Consider the following 20264-nt stretch of genomic DNA (forward strand, 5'->3'; position numbering starts at 1 on the left):
GACGCTGGCATATAATGCTGTTTCAGAATACAGGTAAACTGCATTGCACTGGATTATATCAGTGTTTCTCAACCTGTGGGTCCCCAGGTGTTTTGGCCTACAACTCCCAGAAATCCCAGCCAGTTTGCCAGCTGTTAGGATTTCTGAGAGTTGAAGACCCAAACATCTGGGGAGAAGCACTGGATTATATGAATGTACACTACCATGTAATCCAGTTCAGTGCAGTTAATCTGCATTCTGAAACTGCATTATATGGCAGTGTCGATCCAGCCTCATTCTTCTCAAAAGATGCTCAGAATAGCAGTCCTTGTATCTGATCTACAGCTGCCTGTCTATGTAGCCCCAATTACAATCTCAGCCCATAGCTCATTTAATGTGTTATGTAAACAGACTCCTTAAACCTGTTGACCTGCTATCACTGTGTCGTCACGTTTAAGGATGGAAGATGCAGCAATGGCCATCAGTGCTGCTTCACAAGGCGCATCTTATGTGACATTGCAGGAAACAGGCCTGGCTGCAATTATGCAGCTCAGCAGCCTAAGGAACATATGCTTCTGTGATGCCCGTCTTAGCTTCCATCTGATATTTGGCTGTAATTCTAAACACACTTATCTTGGAAGCAAGTACTTCTTTCCAGTGAAGCACGCTTGAGTGTCAGTAATAGTAGACCTATTTATTTCCTATATCAGATGAAGCTCTGAAGTTTTCTCTGTAGCCTCAGATGTGCAATACTTCCTGGTATACGTGGTGATCAAAAAGCTTTTACACTTTTGCAAGATTGCTCTTTGATACCAATGCTGTAGTCCCAGCTCTGTGAAATGTGTGCTTTACTACGACATTTCCTTGAAAGAGTTCCTTGGGGTACAGTGACTACATAAAAGAACCTTGATTAATAATTTAGTATACATACAAACATAGCTTGCATGTATTATTATTATTATTATTATTATTATTATTATTATTAGAAACACATCATCATCATCATCATCATCATCATCATTATTATTAGATGAGTCCACAGCAAACAAGATCACTCTGCTGGCTGTTGTATTGGATCACATGTTGGACACTTCCCAAGTGTCTAGGACTGTGTGATGTATCAGCAAATAATGCATGCAGATCCCAGTAAGGAGGCCTTTTGCAGCTGGCAGATGGTAATTTTGTCAGCGCCAATTGTGTTTAAGTGCTGGCCAAGGTCTTTAGGCATTGCACCCAGTGTGCCAATCACCTCTGGGACCACCTTGACTGGCTTGTGCCAGAGTCTTTGCAGTTCGATCTTTAAATCATCATATTGTGTCAGCTTTTCCAGTTGTTTCTCTTCAATCCTGCTGTCACCTGGGATTGCAAAATCAACGATCCATACTTTTTTTTTTAAACTCGATCATGAGGTCCGGAGTATTGTGCTCCAGAACTCTGTCTGTCTGAATTCAGAAGTCCCAGAGTAGTTTGACGTGTTCATTTTCTGTAACTTTTTCCGGCTTATGATCCCCCCAGTTCTTTGTTGCAGGCAGATGGTATTTGTGGCACAAGTTCCAATGAATCATCTGAGCAATGGCGTTATACCTCTGCTTGTGTGATCTTCTTGCAGCAACTGAGGATGTGATCTATTGTTTCATCTACTACCTTGCAGAGTCTACACTTGGGATCTGTCGTCAACTTTTCAATTCTGGCTTTGATGGCATTTATTATTATTATTATTATTATTATTATTATTATTATTATTATCCAGCCTTATTATGAGAGACTGTAATACTTTGGAAAGATTATCAGCATTTTAATAATAGCCGTTTTTGTTTGCTGTCAATCTGTTTGTGCATCAGGAGCACTTTCAGAATATACTTACTATGGATGGTGTAATGAGTCTATTGATTCAAGTAGTTTAAAGTCTACTAGAGTCTCCACATTACCTCATTCCATTTATAATGAGATGAAGCAACCAAAAGCTGTAAGACAGCTGCAATTTCCCCCCTAGCTGCTCCCCCATCTAGAAACTCATGGGGAAAATTTAGACAGGGAAGTTGCAGCAGAAGAATGGCAACAGGATAAAGGGTTAAGCAAACATCCAGCTGCTTGCCTTCTGAAAACATCTCTTTTCCAGAGTTGCTTTCTCTTGGAAGCAGCTGTTGACAACTAAATGCATGGGTTTGTGTGTAATGTGTAGCCTGGCCCACCAGCTTACTGATTTCACAGCACTTAAGAACTTACTTGGCAGTACATCCATAGAACGTAATTCCAGTGCCTACTGTTCTTTGGGGCACTTTATAAATATATAATTCATGATCATGGCGAGCAGGCTCTTTGAAGCAACCTTATTTCAGTTTAAGGCTATAACCCTAAGCACTTAAGAGGATAGCCTTGTTGTGCATGAGAGAAGATACGTGTCCACTTGTAGGTAAGTAAAAGGGGGCAGAAAGACAAGAACAGGTTGACCTGGTCTACCCTTCCATTGTCCTCACAGAATTTTAAAATCACAGATTGTTATAGCTGGAAGGGATCTTAGCGATCATTGAGTCCAATCCTGTGCTTAATACAAAATGTGACTACAGTGCCTCTGACAGGTGCATGCACATTGTCTGGTTAAATACGTACCACCTCTTCTGCCTGCTATTTCTTTGTTGCTTAACACTCAACATAGGTTGAGCGATTGGTGAGGGCCACCAACTGGTTGTCTGAGGACAGGAAGGAGAGAAAATTTGATCCAGACACTATAATTCCAATTCCTCTCTTCCTATCCAGCTCATCAGATTCCCAGCCTATACTCTTAATTTTTATAGTAACTAGTGCAGGGTTCACCATACAGAGTGCTTAACTCTAATATGTATTGTAGACATTTACGATTATGTATGCTGTGGTAGGAAGAATGGAAGAAATTATTGTACCATGCCCTAGTGGTGCAATAGCTACACATATTTTCCTCACTACAGATACAGGATCTGTTTCTGACAACACATGTCCTTTCTAGGCATTTTCTATGTCCTTCAATGGGACTGTGTGGTATTCTTGGGCCAGAAGTCCTTCATTTTGATAGGGCTCGCAATTATCCACAGTTTTGTGTGTCCACACAAAGTCCAGGAATGCATCTCCAGCAGACACACGGGTTGTACTTGTATTTCTCTCACCATATATTTTTCTCTCATTTTATATTCCAGTGTTTCTCAACCTGGGGGTCAGGACCCCTGGCCGGGGGGGGGGGGGGGTTGCAAGGAGAGTTTCAGAGGGGTTGCCAAAGACAATCAGAAGACACATATTTCTGATGGTCTTAGGTAGCCCTTTGCCAGAGAAGGTTGAAGATCTCTCCACCTGTCCTTCTCTTCCTTTTTGGAAACAGACAGTGAAGCCTCCCACCAAAAGCTCTCCTCCTGCTGTTATTGTAGGTGAACTATAAATCCCAGCAACTATAACTCCCAAATGTCAATGGGGAAAACTCATGGAGTTTTCCCCAAACTCCACTAGTGTGCACATTTGAGCATATTGAGTATTTGTGCCAAGTTTTGTCCAGATCCATGACTCTTTGAATCCACAATGCTCTCTGGATATAGGTTAACTACAACTCCAAAACTCAACGTCAATGCCCACCAAATCCCTCCAGTATTTTCAGTTGGGAGTTCTGTGTGCCAAGATTGGTTCAATTCCATCACTGGTGGAATTCAGAATGATCTTTGATTATAGGTGAACTATAAATCCCAGCAACTCCAACTCCCAAATAACAAAATCAAACCCCACCAGTTTTCAAATTTGGGCATATTGGGCTTTTGTGCCAAATCTGGTTCAGTGAATGAAAATGCATCCTGCATATCAGATATTTACACTGCAATTCATAACAGTAGCAAAATTACAGTTATGAAGTAGCAACAAAAATAATTTTATGGTTAGGGGTCATCACAACATGAGGAACTATATTAAGGGGCCGTGGTATTAGGAAGGTTGAGAACCACTGATCTATTCAATAAAATGAAAGGAAGTCCTGAACCCAATTTTTATCACACTGACCATTGAGTTGCTTATTTTCCAAATGAAGTGACAAAAGGTTACAGTGATATATCTACCTACTTTCATTTTCTCTCAATGAAAGCCCTGAAGAACTATGGTAATATTTATGTTTAATTACAGTACTCATTCAGAGCATGCAATTCAAAAATGTGCCCTTTCAACCAATGGCAAATCCCAAAAGAGCAACCTGTGCAGTTCTTCCCCTCAACCCAGTGAAGGCTTTTGTCCAAGTACAATGTCAAAGTTTGAGTTCCCATTCACATATAGTGGGCTGTTTCTCCTGTTGGTACCTGATATCTTCCAGAGTCGTTGCCTGAAATCCCTACTCTTGGAGGTGAATCAGCCATTTGGAAACATTGACATCAATCATAGAGACTCAACATACATTATAGAGACTCAAACACTAAATGGTATTCGCATCTAAAAAAATGTCATTGAATAAGAAGAACCAATTTCCAATTTTTATGTGTGGTTGTGAAAGTTAAACATTGAAGAAAGATGACAGGCAGAGAATCAACTTATTTAAATGTAGTGGTAGATGAGAGCTCTATGGATATAATGGGCTGCTAAAAAGACAAATAAATGGGGTCTGGAGCAAATCAAGCACGAACTCTTCGGAGGAGCCAGTGGCTAAACTGAGACTATCATACTTTGGACATATCATGAGAAGACATGACTCATCAGAAAAGAGAATAATGCTTGGTACAGTGAAAGGCACAAGGAAAAAAGAAAGGCTGCATTATAGTGGATAGACTTGAGAAAGCCATGACCCTGAGTTTGCAAGACCGTAGCAGGATTGTTGATTACGGGGGGGGGGGGGGGGGGGGCTGAAGATCTCTCATTCGTAGGGTCACCACAAGCAGATGTTGACTTGGTTGTTAATGACAAATATGTAAATAGGGGTGTAAGGTTTTTGTATTAATATTTATTTATTCTGGGGGTTTTTTTGGGAGGGGGGGCATATACAGAACACCTTATAAATTTTCACAGGGAGAAGCCCAAAATTGCCTACAGTTGAATTTTGGTGGAAGGAAAGTGTAAGAGAGGCATAGCTGATAAGGAATCTGTGTGAGCAGATGCAGGTATGCTTTGTCTCACTTGTGTACATAGAGAATCAAACAAAGGGTTGTTCATGGACTGTTGTTTTTTTTTTAAAGAAGGGATTTAATGAGAGAAGTGTCATCACATAAATGTTCTCAACTAGCATTCCAGCACAAGATAGAAAGTAAAAATAAGTTGTGTTATTTAGGGAACCAGGAGACATGCAGGTGGTAGAAGTCAAGTGCAAATAATGTAAAGAGGCACACCAAGAAGATTAGGGGCCGTGGTGGTGCAACGGGTTAAACCGATGAACTGTTGAATCTGCTGACTTAAAGGTTGGCAGTTCGAAGCTGCAGGTCAGGGTGAGCTCCTGCTGTTAGTCCTAGCTCTTGCCAACCAAACAGTTTGAAAACATGCAAATGTGAATAGATCAATAGGTACTGCTTTGGCAGAAAGGTAATAAAGGTGCCCATGCAGCCATGCTGGCAACACAATTAGGAGGTGTCTATGGACAGTAGGCTCCTCAGCATGGAAATAGAACAAAGAGCCCCTACCCATGGCCAGAGCTGAACATCGCCTTCAGAAAGCCGGAGATGAAAGGGGAAGCCTTTACCTTTGTTTTGTGTATTTGTATGTCATTGTTATTCCACTGTATTAAAGGCATTGGATGTTTGCCTTCATCTCTCACAAATCCTAACGGCTGATAAGATGGCTGGGATTTCTGAGAGTTGAAGTCCAAAACACCTGGAAGCCCAAATAGTTTTTAGAGCAGGATGTTACTCCTGAAAGTAAACCAACAGTAAATGTGAAAACAAAGTGAAAATATTGAATAATAAAGAGGGATTAATGGAAATTCTATTAAATGTCAAATTATATTATGATTTTACAAATTAAGCTCCAAAAAATCATGTTTTACCACAAATTGAGAGAAATAGCAGTTCAATACACAGTAACGTAATGCAATACTTACTGTATTTATGAATTTAGCACCAAAACTTGCAATGTATTGAAACAGCTGATGGGAGGCAGACTGCGTTGGATAATACAGAAAGTTGGATAAGCGAGACTCTACTGTATTAGAATATAATGTGTATAGGTAGGAAAAGGTTTTCCCTTGACATTAAGTCCATTCATGTCCGACTCTGGGGGTTGGTGCTCATCTCCATTTCTAAGCCGAAGAACCAGCATTGTCCGTAGACACCTCGAAGGTCATGTGGCCAGCATGACTGCCTGGAGCGCCATTACCTTCCCACTGGAGCAGTACCTATTGATCTACTCACATTTGCATTTTTTCGAACTGCTAGGTTGGCAGAAGCTGGGGCTAACAGTGGAAGCTCACGCCACTCCAGAATTCGAACCTGAAACCTTTCAGTCAACAAGTTTAGCAGCTTAGCGGTTTAACCCACTGCACCACTGGGGGCTCCCTGTATAATGTGTGTGTGTGTTTGCGTGTGTATATATATTTCCTATATTTATACCCCATCCTTCTAACCCCGGGGGGGGGGGGGGGGAACCAGGGCGGCCACACAGAAGCACCATATGATGCCAGCATCATAAAACATTCAACAATACATTAAAATATTAAAACAATAATTAAAACAATGGATTAAAACACACTTATTAAAAATCAGAATCCAAAATCCAAGTCCGGGTCAATTCATTGTCGCAAGTTGCTTAAGTCTTCTTTCACTTGCTGCCATTCAGTGGTTGAACGCTTCATCCCATAGCCAAGACTTAAGTTTCCTTCTAAAGGACAGGAAGGAGGTGGTCAGTCTGATGTCCCTGGGGAGAGTGTTCCATGGACGGGGGACTACTGCTGAGAAGGCCCTGCCCCTCGTCCCCACCAGTCGTGTTTGCGATGGTGGTGGGATCAAGAGCAGGGCCTCTCCAGATGATCTTAAATTTTGTGATGGTTTGTAACAGGAGATACGTTCGGACAGGTAGTCTGGGCCAGAACCGTTTAGGGCTTTAAAGGTTAAAGGTTAAAATATATATATTAGTAGTAGTAGTATTATATATGTATATACTTTAATATAACATGTATATATTATACTAGCTGTACCCGCCATGTGTTGCTGTGATCAACCTTCCCTCCCTCTTTCCCTTCTTTCTCTCCTTCCTTCCCTCCCTCTTTCCTTCCTTCCTTCCCTTTTTTCTTTCTTTTTCTTCTTCCTTCCTTCTCTTCTTCTTCCCTTCCATTCCCCCCCCCACCTTTTCTTTCCCTTCCTCTTTCTCCCCTTTCTTCCTTGTCTACCTATTCTTGGACTGCAACTCCCAGCACTCCTCCTGGTCCATCTATCTACCTAACTATCTATCTCTATCTAATCTATCTGGAGGATTGCTGGGAGTTGCAATCAAGGAATAGGAAAATGGAAATATCCAGGGATTGGGATGTTCTCAAAGAAATCCAAGGAGAGAAAAGCTTGCAGCTTGGAAGCTGTGCATTTGGGTTATCCAACGTTCCTAAAAGGCCTGGTCTAGGGAATGCTGGGAGCTGTAGTCTGGAAGAGAGTGTGGATTTGCTATTATGTGTTTTGTTTGTCAGGGGGAGTCATTTTTGCACATGCGTTGTAGTGTCTTTTTGCATTTTTGGCCTTTTAAGTCCCTTCCACTGTGTTTTTCGGTGTTTTATGAGTGATGGTCACTCATTGACCTGATAGGTGTATTGTGTCCAAATTAGGTGTCAATTTATCCAGTGGTTTTTTAGTTAAGTTAATCTCACAAACGATCATTCTCTCATACCAGAAGCGACTTGCAGTTTCTCAAGTCGCTCCTGACACGACAAAAAAAATGTCCAAATAGTTTTAGGAGCAGCACCTTACTCCTGAAAGTCAAGGGAAAGAGGGAGCTGCTTGTCCCTTTGATTCCCATCAGAGGATGTGGGTTGGATTCCCATCAAGGGATGAGGATGCTCTCCCAGGCCAGGAGCTGCAGACTCTGTATTTTCCCTTGGCCTCTGTCTCTTTAAATCGGATGGAAGGACAAAATGGTATCAACCGCCAGGGAGATTTGTCTGGAGCTGGGAGAGAGAGCAAGAGAGGGACCCAAACAAGTGCTGAAAAGGGGGGAAAGGAAAGAAGAAGAAGAGGGTCGCGGGCTGAGGACCCTCCATCCTTGCGCATCCAAAGAGCGCTCCCCTGGATCTGGCAGCTCAGCCTTCCTCTTTTCTCTCTCTCTCTCTGGCTGTGCCTTCTTTACCGCAGCATGATGCAGTTGTCGTCGTGCCGAATGAGACGTTGTTGTTTTTCTTGGGAGGGAAGCAGCTGACCAGGCAGCCCGGTATCAAAACAAAACAGCCCCGGCTGCCTTGGGCAGGAGGAGGAGCGAGTTGGGGTGGAAAAGGAGAAAGAGAGGAGGCTGGAAAGAAGAAGAAGAATTGCGGAGAGGTCGGTGCGCCCGGGAAGAAGGGGAATGCGCCCTGCGTTGCGCATCTGAGCCTCTCTCCTCGCCTTGCCTGGGATTGGTTTCGCAGGGCGTTTCGCAGGGAGAGACCTCCTCCTCCTCCTCTTCTTCCTCCTCCTCCTGATTTGCTCCTCCAAGGCCAAGCAGCCGGCCGGCTCTCCTTCTCTTTCCCTTTGGTGTTTATGCAGCAAGAGCAGCAGCTCTGAACTGGAGCGCCTGTGCGCCAAAGAGAGCCACACAAGCAGCCTCTGCGCCAAGGCGGAAAAGGACCCCCAGGATGTCTCCAAGGAGGAAGAGAGGAGGATGAGCAAGGGACAAGCATCTCCCCTTCTTCTTGGGAACAGGGAAACAGCCTCAGCAGCAGCATCAACAACTCCTTGCAGCAGGAAGAGCGGAAGGAGAGCTTCTGCAGAGACTTCATTTCCTCTCCCTTTACATCACTAACTGGTGACAGGCTGTCACATCTTGCCGGCATTGGGGGAAAAAAAGATAGAAACAGAAAGAAAGAAGTACCTGCCGCTCCAGGCTGCTTCTTTGTATGCCGCAGACATGGCCAGCCAGCAGGATTCCGGCTTCTTTGAAATCAGCATCAAATATTTACTGAAATCCTGGAGCAATAGTGAGTCCTTTTTTTTGCCTTCTTTTTCAGTGTGCAACATGGATGGGAAGCAAGGAGGAGCAAATGCCACCTTGCATTGCAGCTGCTTGGCCTTCCTTTTGCAGGAATCCTCAGTTGAACCCCAGTCAGGTCTTTGGTGAGGGTCTCCCTATAAAGTAAAAAAAACCCACCCAAGGTTAAACTAGGTGGAAAGAGAGTAATGGGATTATCCTTGGTTTTACTTGACTTCAGCGGTCATTGAGCTTTTTCTTGTATTAGGTCTCTTTCTAGTTCTGTGTGTCAAATTTGATTCAATTCCATCCTCGGTGGAGTTCAGAATGCTCTTCGCTTGTAGGTGAACTATATATCCCAGCAACTACAGCTCCCAAATGACTGTACAGCTCATTCAATGAGTTTTTTCTTGTATTGGGTCTCTTTCTAGAATAGGAGAAGGTGAGACAGTTTCTTTGCCTCCCAAATGATTTTGCTGGGTTTGGGACAGTGCGAGATCACTTAATGCAGTGTTTCTCAATCTTCCTAATACAATTTCTTATGTTGTAGTGATCCCCAACCATAAAATTATGTTCATTGCTACTTCATAACTGTAGTTTTGCTACTGTGATGAATGGTGATGCAAATATCTCATAAAATAATAATAATAATAATGACAACAACATTTGGCATGTCATAGAGCAGTGGTTCTCAACCTTCCGAATGCCACAACCCCTTAATACAGTTCCTCATGGTGTGGTGACCCCCAACCATAAAATTATGTTCATTGCTACTTCATTAATAATAATAATAATAATAATAATAATAAACAATTTTATTTATACCCTACTACCATACAGTTTCTCATGTTGTGGTGACCCCCAACCATAAAATTATGTTCATTGCTACTTCATAACTGTAGTTTTGCTACTGTGATGAATGGTAATGCAAATATCTCATAAAATAATAATAATAATAACAACAACAACATTTGGCATGTCATATATCATGACACAACCCCTTAATACAATTCCTCATGTTGTGGTGACCCCCAAAATATAATTACTTTCATTGCTACTTCATTAATAATAATAATAATAATAAACAATTTTATTTATACCCCACTACCATACAGTTCCTCATGTTGTGGTGATCCCCAACCATAAAATTATGTTCATTGCTACTTCATAACTGTAGTTTTGCTACTGTGATGAATGGTAATGCAAATATCTCATAAAATAATAATAATAACAACATTTGGCATGTCATATATCATGACACAACCCCTTAATACAGTTACTCATGTTGTGGTGACCCCCAAATATATAATTATTTTCATTGCTACTTCATTAATAATAATAAACTTTATTTATACCCCACCACCATACAGTTTCTCATGTTGTGGTGACCCCCAACCATAAAATTATTTTCATTGCTACTTCATAACTGCAGTTTTGCTACTGTGATGAATGGTAATGCAAATATCTCATAAAATAATAATAATAATAATAATAACAACAACAACAACAACATTTGGCATGCCATAGATCAGTGGTTCTCAACCTTCTGAATGCCACAACCCCTTAATACAGTTACTCATGTTGTGGTGACCCCCAAATATATAATTATTTTCATTGCTACTTCATAAATGATAATAATAATAATAATAATAATAATAATAAACTTTATTTATACCCCACCACCATACAGTTTCTCATGTTGTGGTGACCCCCAGCCATAAAATTATTTTCATTGCTACTTCATAACTGCAGTTTTGCTACTGTGATGAATGGTAATGCAAATACCTCATAAAGTAAAAAAAACAAAACAAAAAAAACATTTGGCATGTCATAGATCAGTGTTTCTCAACCTTCCTAATGCCACAACCCCTTAATACAGTTCCTCATGTTGTGGTGACCCCCAACCATAACATTATTTTCATTGCTACTTCATAACTGTAGTTTTGCTACTGTGATGAATAGTAATGCAAATTTCTCATAAAATAATAATTATAATCATAATAACAACAACAACATTTGGAATGTCATAGATCAGTGGTTCTCAACCTTCCTAATGCCGCGACCCCTTAATACAGTTCCTCATGTTGTGATGACCCCCAACCACAAAATTATTTTCATTGCTACTTCATAACTGTAGTTTTGCTACTGTGATGAATGATAATGTAAATATCTCATAAAGTAAAATAACAAAAACATTTAACATGTCATAGATTAGTGTTTCTTAACCTTCCGAATGCCACAACCCCTTATTACAGTTCCTCATGTTGTGGTTGACCCTCAACCGTAAAATTATTTTTTTTGCTATTGTTATGAATCCTAATGTAAATATCTGACATGCAGGATGTATTTTAATTCACTGGACCAAATTTGGCACAAATACCCTAATACGTTCAAATTTAAATACTGGTGGGGTTAAGGGGGTTGATTTTGTCATTTAGGGACTGTAGTTGCTGGGATTTATAGTTTGCCTACAATCAGAGAGTATTCTGAACTTCACCAATGATGGAATTGAACCAAACTTGGCACACAGAACTCCCATGACCAACAGAAAATACTGGAAGGGTTTGGTGGACATTGACCTTGAGTTTTGGCGTTGTAGTTCACTTACATCCAGAGAGCACTGTGGACTCAAACAATGATGGATCAGGACCAAACTTCGTACAAATACTCAGTATGCCCAAATGTGAACACTGGTGGAGTTTGGGGAAAATAGACATTGACCTTTGGGAGTTGGAGTTGCTAGGATTTATAGTTCACCTACAAGCAAGGAGCACTCTGAACTCAACCAACAATAGAATCAGGTCCAACTTCCCACAGAACCCCATGACCAATAGAAAATACTGTTTTGTGATGGTCTTTGGTGACCGCTCTGACACCCCCCTCTCGGCCCCCCCAGGAGTCCCGACCTCCAGGTTGATAAATGCTGCTATAAAGTAAAAATGGGATTATCCTTGATTTTACTTGACTTTAGCGTTCGGTGAGCTTTTTCTTGTTTGGGTCTCTTTCTAGAATATAAGAAGGTGGAACCGTTCCTTCGCCTTCCAAATGATTTTGCTGGGTTTGGGACAGTGCGACGTCACTTAATATATCTCGGGCTGGGAGGGTATTCTGTAATCATGTCTGAAATGTTTTGTATTTCTCTGTTAGTGATAAGTTGTAGACAAAATGGGACTAACAGTGTTCCAACTCTTTCAATGTCTGTGTTGCTGTGAGTTTTCCGGGCTGTATGGCCATGTTCCAGAAGCATTCTCTCCTGATGTTTTGCCCATCTCTGTGGCAGGCTTCCTCAGAGGTTGAGGGGTCTGTTGGAAACTAGGCAAGTGAGGTTTATATATCTGTGGAATAATGTCCAGGGTGGGTGAAAGAACTCTTGTCTGCTTGAGGCAGGGGGTGAATGTTGTAATTGGCCACCTTGAAGAGCATTGAATGGCCTTGCAGCTTCAAAACCTGGTTGCTGCCTGGGGAGGGATCTTTGTTGGGAAGTGTTAGCTGGCCCGGATTGATTCTTGTCTGGAATTCCCACGCTTTTTGAGTGTTGTTCTTTATTTACTGTCCCGGTTTCTTCTAATATTTATTATTTTAATCAATAGACCCAGAAAGGGATCAAATACAGAATGAATTATCAGTTTATTTCCCGCCCGCCCCCCCTTTCACGGCCTTATTTGGTTGACTGTATTTGTACTGGAGAACTCTGCCTTTCTTTCAAAACCAAATGAGAGCCTGAGAACGAGAGGGGAGCTATCCACAGTAGCAGGGTTTGAGGTTACCAGTGCCCTAACGTCCTCTCACATGTTATTCCAGTTTCTAATAGGGTGAAAATGTTATATAATAAAGAGCAGCAAATGTCAAGAATGCCTACAAATAGTGCGAAGTTAATCGGGCCTCTAGGCTGTCATCTCTAGCTCCCAAGTAATGTGAATTTTCATTTTCAAAATGTGCCCAGCTCATGCCTCTCTTACGTCAGCAAGCTGGAGTGGTATCAGCTCCAGTTTCTCAAATGTATAATGCGTTTAGAAATAAATAAAAATGGGACTGTGTATTAATTAACACTCCTACCTCTGGCCCTCATAATTAAACAGCTCCTGCATGTGATGGATTTAAGATCGTTCTTTTTCATAGAGTGTTGATTCACTGTCTGTATATTTTTAAATGAGTCAGATTAATAAAGCCCTTGTATCCTAATGTAACTACCTGCAAATGTCATTTATGGCATTGCATTTTGTTTCCCATATATTGTTTGAATTATTTTTTTTCTGTCAATTATATGAAATCACTGGTGAATTGTCTTTTTACTCTGTAGCATTTTCAAAGTTATTATTATATATTATTATTTACCACACTTATACCCTGCCCTTCTTACTCCAAAGGGGGCCCAGAACAGCTTTACAAAGGCGACGATTCAATGCCACACATATAGTAAAGGTAAAGGTTTCCCCTGACGTTAAATCTAGTTGTGTCCAACTCTGGGAGTGGTGCTCATCTCCCATTTCTAAGCCGAAGAGCTGGCGTTGTCCATAGACACCTCCAAGGTCATGTGGCTGGCATGACTGCATGGAGTGCTGTTACCTTCCCACAGAAGCAGTACCTATTGATCTACTCACATTTACATGTTTTCAAACTGCTAGGTTGGCAGAAGCTGGGGCTAACAGTGGGAGCTCACCCCACTCCCCAGATTCGAACCACCAACCTTTCAGTCAGCAAGTTCAGCAGCTCAGTGGTTTAACCCGCTGCGCCACCAAGTGTTCAGCCACATATATCCATACTGATAAATAAACAATGTATTGTTGAAATCTTTCATGGTCGGAATCACTGGGTTGTTGTGAATTTTTCAGGCTGTATGGCCATGCATTTAAAAGTTTGCGCAGATCCCAAACATCCCCGTATTCCATTTTTGGGGGAAAGTATTAATACCCGACACTCCTTAATATGTGTGTATGGCATTAAATTATTGCCAATTTGGAAACCACTCTGAGTCCCTTTCAAGGTGAGATAGAGCAGGGTAAAAATGCAGTAAATAATAATAATAATAATAATAATAATAATAATATCATCTGTTTTGGTTTTTGAAGAAGGGTTAATTGATTTTAATAAATCTGAGATTACTTACAAGATTGTTTGGGGATTTTATCATTAAATGTCCAGCTGTTTAAAAGCAATAATGTGAAAGATGAGGTTAAAGGCATTCTTTAACATGCTTTTAATTATAGTTAAAATTAGTTGACTTTTGCAGTTGCTATGTATTAGGGTTCTATACTTTATCGGGAAAATGCTGAGAAGTTACACAGATTTCCCAAACTTATGTTCTATCTTATTTTTATAAGATAGAACATAAATATGTTGGGATATATGTGAGATCAAGAGCACACATATCCCAACATATTAATGTTCTATCTTATAAAAATAAAGATGACTTATGATCTGCCTTGTGTCATACTATTTGTCCTCGGTGCATTTGCAGCTTATCGGAAAGAGACAGTACAGTCAAGCTTGTTTTATTTGTTTACACTTGTTTTTCCATGTATTTGCTTGAAGTCTGAAGGCTTGGAGTAAGAACCTCAAACCTATTTGGTAGTTTTTAGAAAAAGAACTGGAAGAAGTTGCTGCAGATGTCCATATTTGCTCAGGGATTTTGTGCCATGGTTGTGTTAAAGGTGAAGCGTAGATGTCAGATGTTTGATAAATGGTTAGGTTGCTTGCTCATGCTTGAGCAGCAATTTATTTTTATGTCTCTCCGAAACTGGTGCACTGCCATTATCATGTTGATTGTGAAGTGAGAGAAACAAGGTCAACTCAGGCAAGTTGGAACTCTGACTTGGAGCAGCTAGTTTGTTTTTCACTTCTTTTGGGCTACCTTTGACGCCTTGCTTTCATAGGTTGCTTCTAGTGTGATGTAGAGCACCCATTAAATACGGAAGAGACAGAAGGGCAATGGAAGGGCAGAGTGCAGAAGGACAAAAGGTCTTGGGGGGTTTGGTTGGTGGCCTCCAGAGTGATAGAGGCAGCTTTTGTCTTTGGAAAAAAGTGTAAACAAAGCTGTGGTGTCCAACTTGTGAGACCTAAGATCAAAATGTGATACTGCTACTGAGCTGTCACGCTCAGTGTCTTGGCTTGGCTGGTGTCCAAGTAATCAGCCACCTGGAACACACTGGGCAGCTCAGGCCTCGTGAGAAATCCTCCTCTCCCTTCTAGCATTGCTGCAAGAAGCAGACTTTTGCATTCATCTTTTTAAAAACTAGGCCCAGTTTAGCATAACATCCTAACTTTGACTAATACTAATGTTGGTGTCCTTTGTCATCACGTCCACTTGGGTTTCTGGCCAATCCTAAAAATGAGAGCCCTCCAAGGTTCCTGGTCATGATCTTGCAAACTCATGGCTTCTTTTGAATCAATCCACCAGTAACGCAGTCTCACTCTTTTCCTACTGCCTTCAGCTTGACTCAGTATTATAATATTTTGCAAAGAATCATATTGTCTTGTGACATGCCCAAAGTATATACTGGTCTTAGTTTAGTCATTTTTACTTGAAGAAAGAGTTCAAGCTTGGTTCATGCTTGGGCCCATTTGTGGTTTTTATGTCTATGGCAGAGGTCCTAAAACTTTTTAAACAGAGGGCCGGGTCACAGTCCCTCAAACTGTTGGAGGGCCAGATTATAATTTGAAAAAAACATGAATGAATTCCTATGCACACTGTACCTATCTTATTAGTAGTCCAAAAACACTTTAAAACAATAATTAAAATGAACAATTTTAACAAATATAAACTTGGGGAGGTGGCAGGCGAAGCGGCCCCAAAGCCACTTTGCCCGCTGCCTCCCCCCTTCTCCTGCCTTCAGGATGCGGTGAGGCCGAAGGCAGGAGAAGAGCAGGCTGGGCCCAGTGAGGCGGCGGGCAAAGTGACCCCAAAGCTACTTCACCCGACGCCTCTCCCCCTTCTCCACACCCCGCGGGCCGGATAAATGCCCTCAGGGAGCCAGGTCTGGCCCGCGGGCCGTAGTTTGAGGACCCCTGGTCTATGGCATTCATAATCTCGCCCATTACTGTATTTCAAATGAGTTGATAGTCTTGATGTCAGGTTTCTTCACTGTCAAGCCTTCAAAGACATACACAGAAACTGGAACTATTATAGACTAGATTATCCTAACTTTAGCATTAATTTATAGATCTTCACACATTATGAACTTAAATAAGAGTAGAATCTCGCTTATCCAACATAAACAGGCCGGCAGAATGCTGGATAAGCAAAATGTTGGATAATAAGGAGGGAGGAAAAGCCTATTAAATGTCAAATTACATTATGATTTTACAAATTAAGCACCAAAATATCATGTTTTACAAATCGACAGAAATAGCAGTTCAATACACAGTAACGTAATGTAGTAATTACTGTATTTACAAATTCTAGCACCAAAATATTGCAATGTATTGAAACAGCTGCGGATCTGGGCGGGAGGCAGACTGTGTTGGATAATACAGAATGTTGGATGAGTGGAAGTTGGATAAGCGAGACTCTAGTGTAGTTCCTTCATAACTGCTTTTCCAAGTCTTAGATATCTGATTTCTTACAGTAATCTGTATGGAATGTATCCAAAGCATGTGCCACCATGACCAGATCTAGTTTCTCCAGAAATTGGTGCATTGGCTTTGTGTGTAAAACCATTTCTGGTCACTTGTAAAACATAGGTCTTCAGGTTCAGAACCAAATCCAGAAGCAGCTCCAAATTTTCAGGGGAAGTCTAACACAGAGTGAATCCTTATTCCCCAATATGTCCTTCAACTGATCAGAAGCACCTCTCTCTGTCGTATCTGGATTCAGCTTCAGTTTCCTTGCCCTCATCTGGTCTGTTTCAGCTGCCAGTTTAGCATGGGAATGGTTTCCTTGGAATTGCTAGGAAAAGCAACCCTAAAATATATAGCAGAGCATCCAAAAACAAACAAGATACAAAAGTTAAGCATCAGCTCATTAGAAAGCAAAGCGTGAAGTACCATGTGATGTGGCTGTAAAGAATCCAGTGCTTAGGAGGCAAACATGCAGAGTCCAATCTTAAAAACCACAAAAGGTTTATTTACAATACCAAGAACTAACTAGGCAAATAACTGGATCTAAGCTACTCTAACAACCATCTCTTCTAAGATTTCAAAAAGGAAAAAAAAAACAATCACTTCCATCTCTTCTGTCACACAAGCAGAGAGAGATCTCAAAGCACACAGCACATACTCCCCAAACTAGGGTGTAAGAAGGCAGAGGTCAGATTCAAAAAGCTTGCAGTAGAAAAGTCTCCATTTTAAACAACATATCAGAATTAGAGCAAAAAGAAGAAAAATATACATTCCCAACAGTCATTCAGGAGACATGGGAGAAGAGAAGCCCTTTGTCTATACTTATTTATTTATTTATTTCGTATCAAAAGCATTTCATAAATTAGTATAAAACCGATAAAAATAGAAGGAGCGCAGGTGACTAAATATCTTTTGACCAAAAACGGACAACAGCAATGGCATTGTCTGTTGCCTCCAACAATTACTTAGCTAACTAAACTGTTCCTCATTGAGGGCTCGAGACTTGGGCAGTGTGGGGTTAAATCCCAACGGGAATTAAGTGGAAAGGAGTAATAGAGCTGGGTAACCAGCATACTGGTGACACTTGACCCCAAATGCACCATCTTCTGCACATGATTGCAGCTGTAGTAACTGTGGAAGGAGGTACTAGAATGTAAAAAAACGTGTTGCTGAATTTGCACATGTTTCTAATTAGTTCTGTATTTGTTTATTATGCCCTAGCCTGCTAGGGTTCCCAAGGCAATGTGCAGCAAATAAAACAGGTAAAACAGTTATTTCAAAACAAACCTAAACAACTTTTTAAAAGCACACACAAAACAGAAGGATGCAAAACATTGGTCTGGCACAGTCAAGAAAAGATCATTTAGGGCCAATTTATAGAATCTGCAGATCAGTTGCACATTTTTCTTAGTAACATGTCTCAGTGACCATCGTTAGGTAGTTGGATAATTCCACGCTGATGCATTTGTGCATATTAGCATTAAAACAATGATTCATCCATCCACAGTGGATTTCTGAAACAAGATGACATTAAATGCACATTATAGGGCTATCAGAATACACTTTAATGACATTTTAAAATCATCATGTAAAGTATGTGAGTTTTTGAAGAGACTAAAGGCGCAGTCGTATATGCACTTCCCCCAGAAGGTATGGACTTTAGAAGAAATTCGTTTGGAGTTGATATGTATAGAATAAAGTTACACTCAGGATGGCTGACTGTAGAGCTTTAGGCACATACATGTATTTGCATTACTTGACTATATCCTCATCTATATACTGATGCAATGTTATTAGTAAGGCAGAAACAATTCAATAAACAAAGTACTGTTAAGTGCTGTGTATTTAATTAAACAATTTTAGGCTGCCGTTTTGGACACAAAAGCGTTCTCAAGGCAGTTTGCCAGATGGAGAATGATATTAATCATAGTGAAATAAAAACTATTGGGGGGAAAAGAGAAAACCCAAATACTATACCCCTTCCCCTTGGCCTAAATACACTAGTCAGAACAATCAGCACTTCCATGAAAGTGCATCTCAATAGTAGGCCATTGAAGATAAATGAGTCTTGATCTCCTTCTGCAACATCTTTCAACATTGAGGACTTTCTGCACGTAACCAATCTATTTATACACACAGTCAAAGTAAATCCTACATATCCATGGATGCTCCATGGTGGCCTTATTTCAGTTATTTATTTCAGCATGTTAATCCCACCTTTTTGTAGGATGTGTTCACTTTACAATTAATGCACATAATTACTGAGTTAAAAATTAATGCTTTTATGTTGAAATATAAACATGAATACCAGAAGGAACTGGCAAAACCAGCTCTGAGTATTTCTTTACTAAGAAAGCTCTATGAAATTCATGGGGTCACCATAAGTAGACATGCGACTTGAAGGTGTACACACACAAACAGCAGGTGATGGCCATTTTTTTTTTAAAAAAGGGGGGGGTTGCCTACACTGAAATATTAATGCGGTTTGACACCACTTTACTGCCATGGCTCAATTGTATGGAAATATGGGAGATTTGGTGTTAGGATGTCTTTAGCCATTCTTGGAGCCACCAGTGGCGCAGTGGGTTAAATCCCTGAGCTGCTAAACTTGCTGACCAAAAGGTCACTGGTTCTAATCCGGGGAGTGGGGTGAGCTCCCACTGTTAGCCCCAGCTTCTGCCAACCTAGCAGTTCGAAAACATGCAAATGTGAGTAGATCTGGTGGGAAGGAAAAGGTACTCCATGCAGTCATGCTGGCCACATGACTTTGGAGGTGTCTATGGAGAATGCTGGCTATCTTCGGCTTAGAAATGAAGATGAGCAACACTCCCCAAAGTCAGACATGACTGGACTTAATGTCAGGGGAAAACCTTTACCTGTACCTTTATCTTTATCCATCCTTGTCAGTTGGTACTTCACTAAACTACAACTCCTAGGATTCTATAGCATTGAGCCTTGGCAGTTAAAGTGGTGTCAAACTACATTAATTCTACAGTGCAGATGCACGTGAAGTCTAAAATTGCTATCTGGGGGAAAATAGGCTTTAACAGCCTACCAAAAGAGAAACAGCAATAAGGAGGATATTTCCATGTCTTGATGCCACCAAAGAAAAGACCCAATTCTTCATATGTCCTGGAGTATATTTCATAACTAAACATGATCCAGGGGCTTGGTAGATGATCTTAAAATTGGACTTTTATTTGTTTATATTCAGGAATCAGGAATCACCACAGATGTGAGTGCTATCTCATGTTTCTTTGCTTCTGTCACTTCCAGCTCTTTTATACCTCAGGACTTGGGTTACTCATCAAATCCAATATTGCTATTGCATCAATATTAATTACTAAATGGCAAGGCTGTCTGGTTATAGTTAATTGATAAAGAAGAGGAAGTGATAGCTACAGTTTGTTTTCTAGGATGCAAGGATAGGTGTAAGGTAATGGGTGCTGTCATAAACACAGATCAGATTTTTTTTTCTGCATTTTTATCGTGTCAGAAGTGACTTGAAAAACTACAAGTTGCTTCTGGTGTAACAGAATTGGCTGTCTGTAGAGACATTGCCCAGGGGATGCCCGGATGTGTTACCATCCTGTGGGAGGCTTCTCCCATGTCCCTGCCTGGGAAGCTGGAGCTGACAGACAGGAGCTAACCCCATCTCACGGATT

General features: G+C 40.9%; 1 protein-coding gene across 6 annotated transcripts in view; it reads left to right on the forward strand.

The window, feature by feature from the left end:
* Positions 1 to 20264, forward strand: part of FRY (FRY microtubule binding protein) — a 279389-nt gene that overhangs the window by 68152 nt on the left and 190973 nt on the right. For 3 of the 6 annotated variants that reach the window (XM_060770855.2, XM_060770858.2, XM_060770857.2), the window contains exon 1: positions 7928 to 9052. The exons of the other annotated variants lie outside the window; for them this stretch is intronic. In XM_060770855.2, the coding sequence (XP_060626838.2) occupies positions 8983 to 9052 (70 nt within the window). In that variant the 5' untranslated portion in view covers positions 7928 to 8982. Of the gene's footprint in view, positions 1 to 7927; positions 9053 to 20264 lie in introns of those variants that run through there. 6 annotated transcript variants of the gene reach the window in all.

This window comes from Anolis sagrei, chromosome 3 (genome assembly GCF_037176765.1).
Source record: "Anolis sagrei isolate rAnoSag1 chromosome 3, rAnoSag1.mat, whole genome shotgun sequence".
Taxonomy (NCBI): domain Eukaryota; kingdom Metazoa; phylum Chordata; class Lepidosauria; order Squamata; family Dactyloidae; genus Anolis; species Anolis sagrei.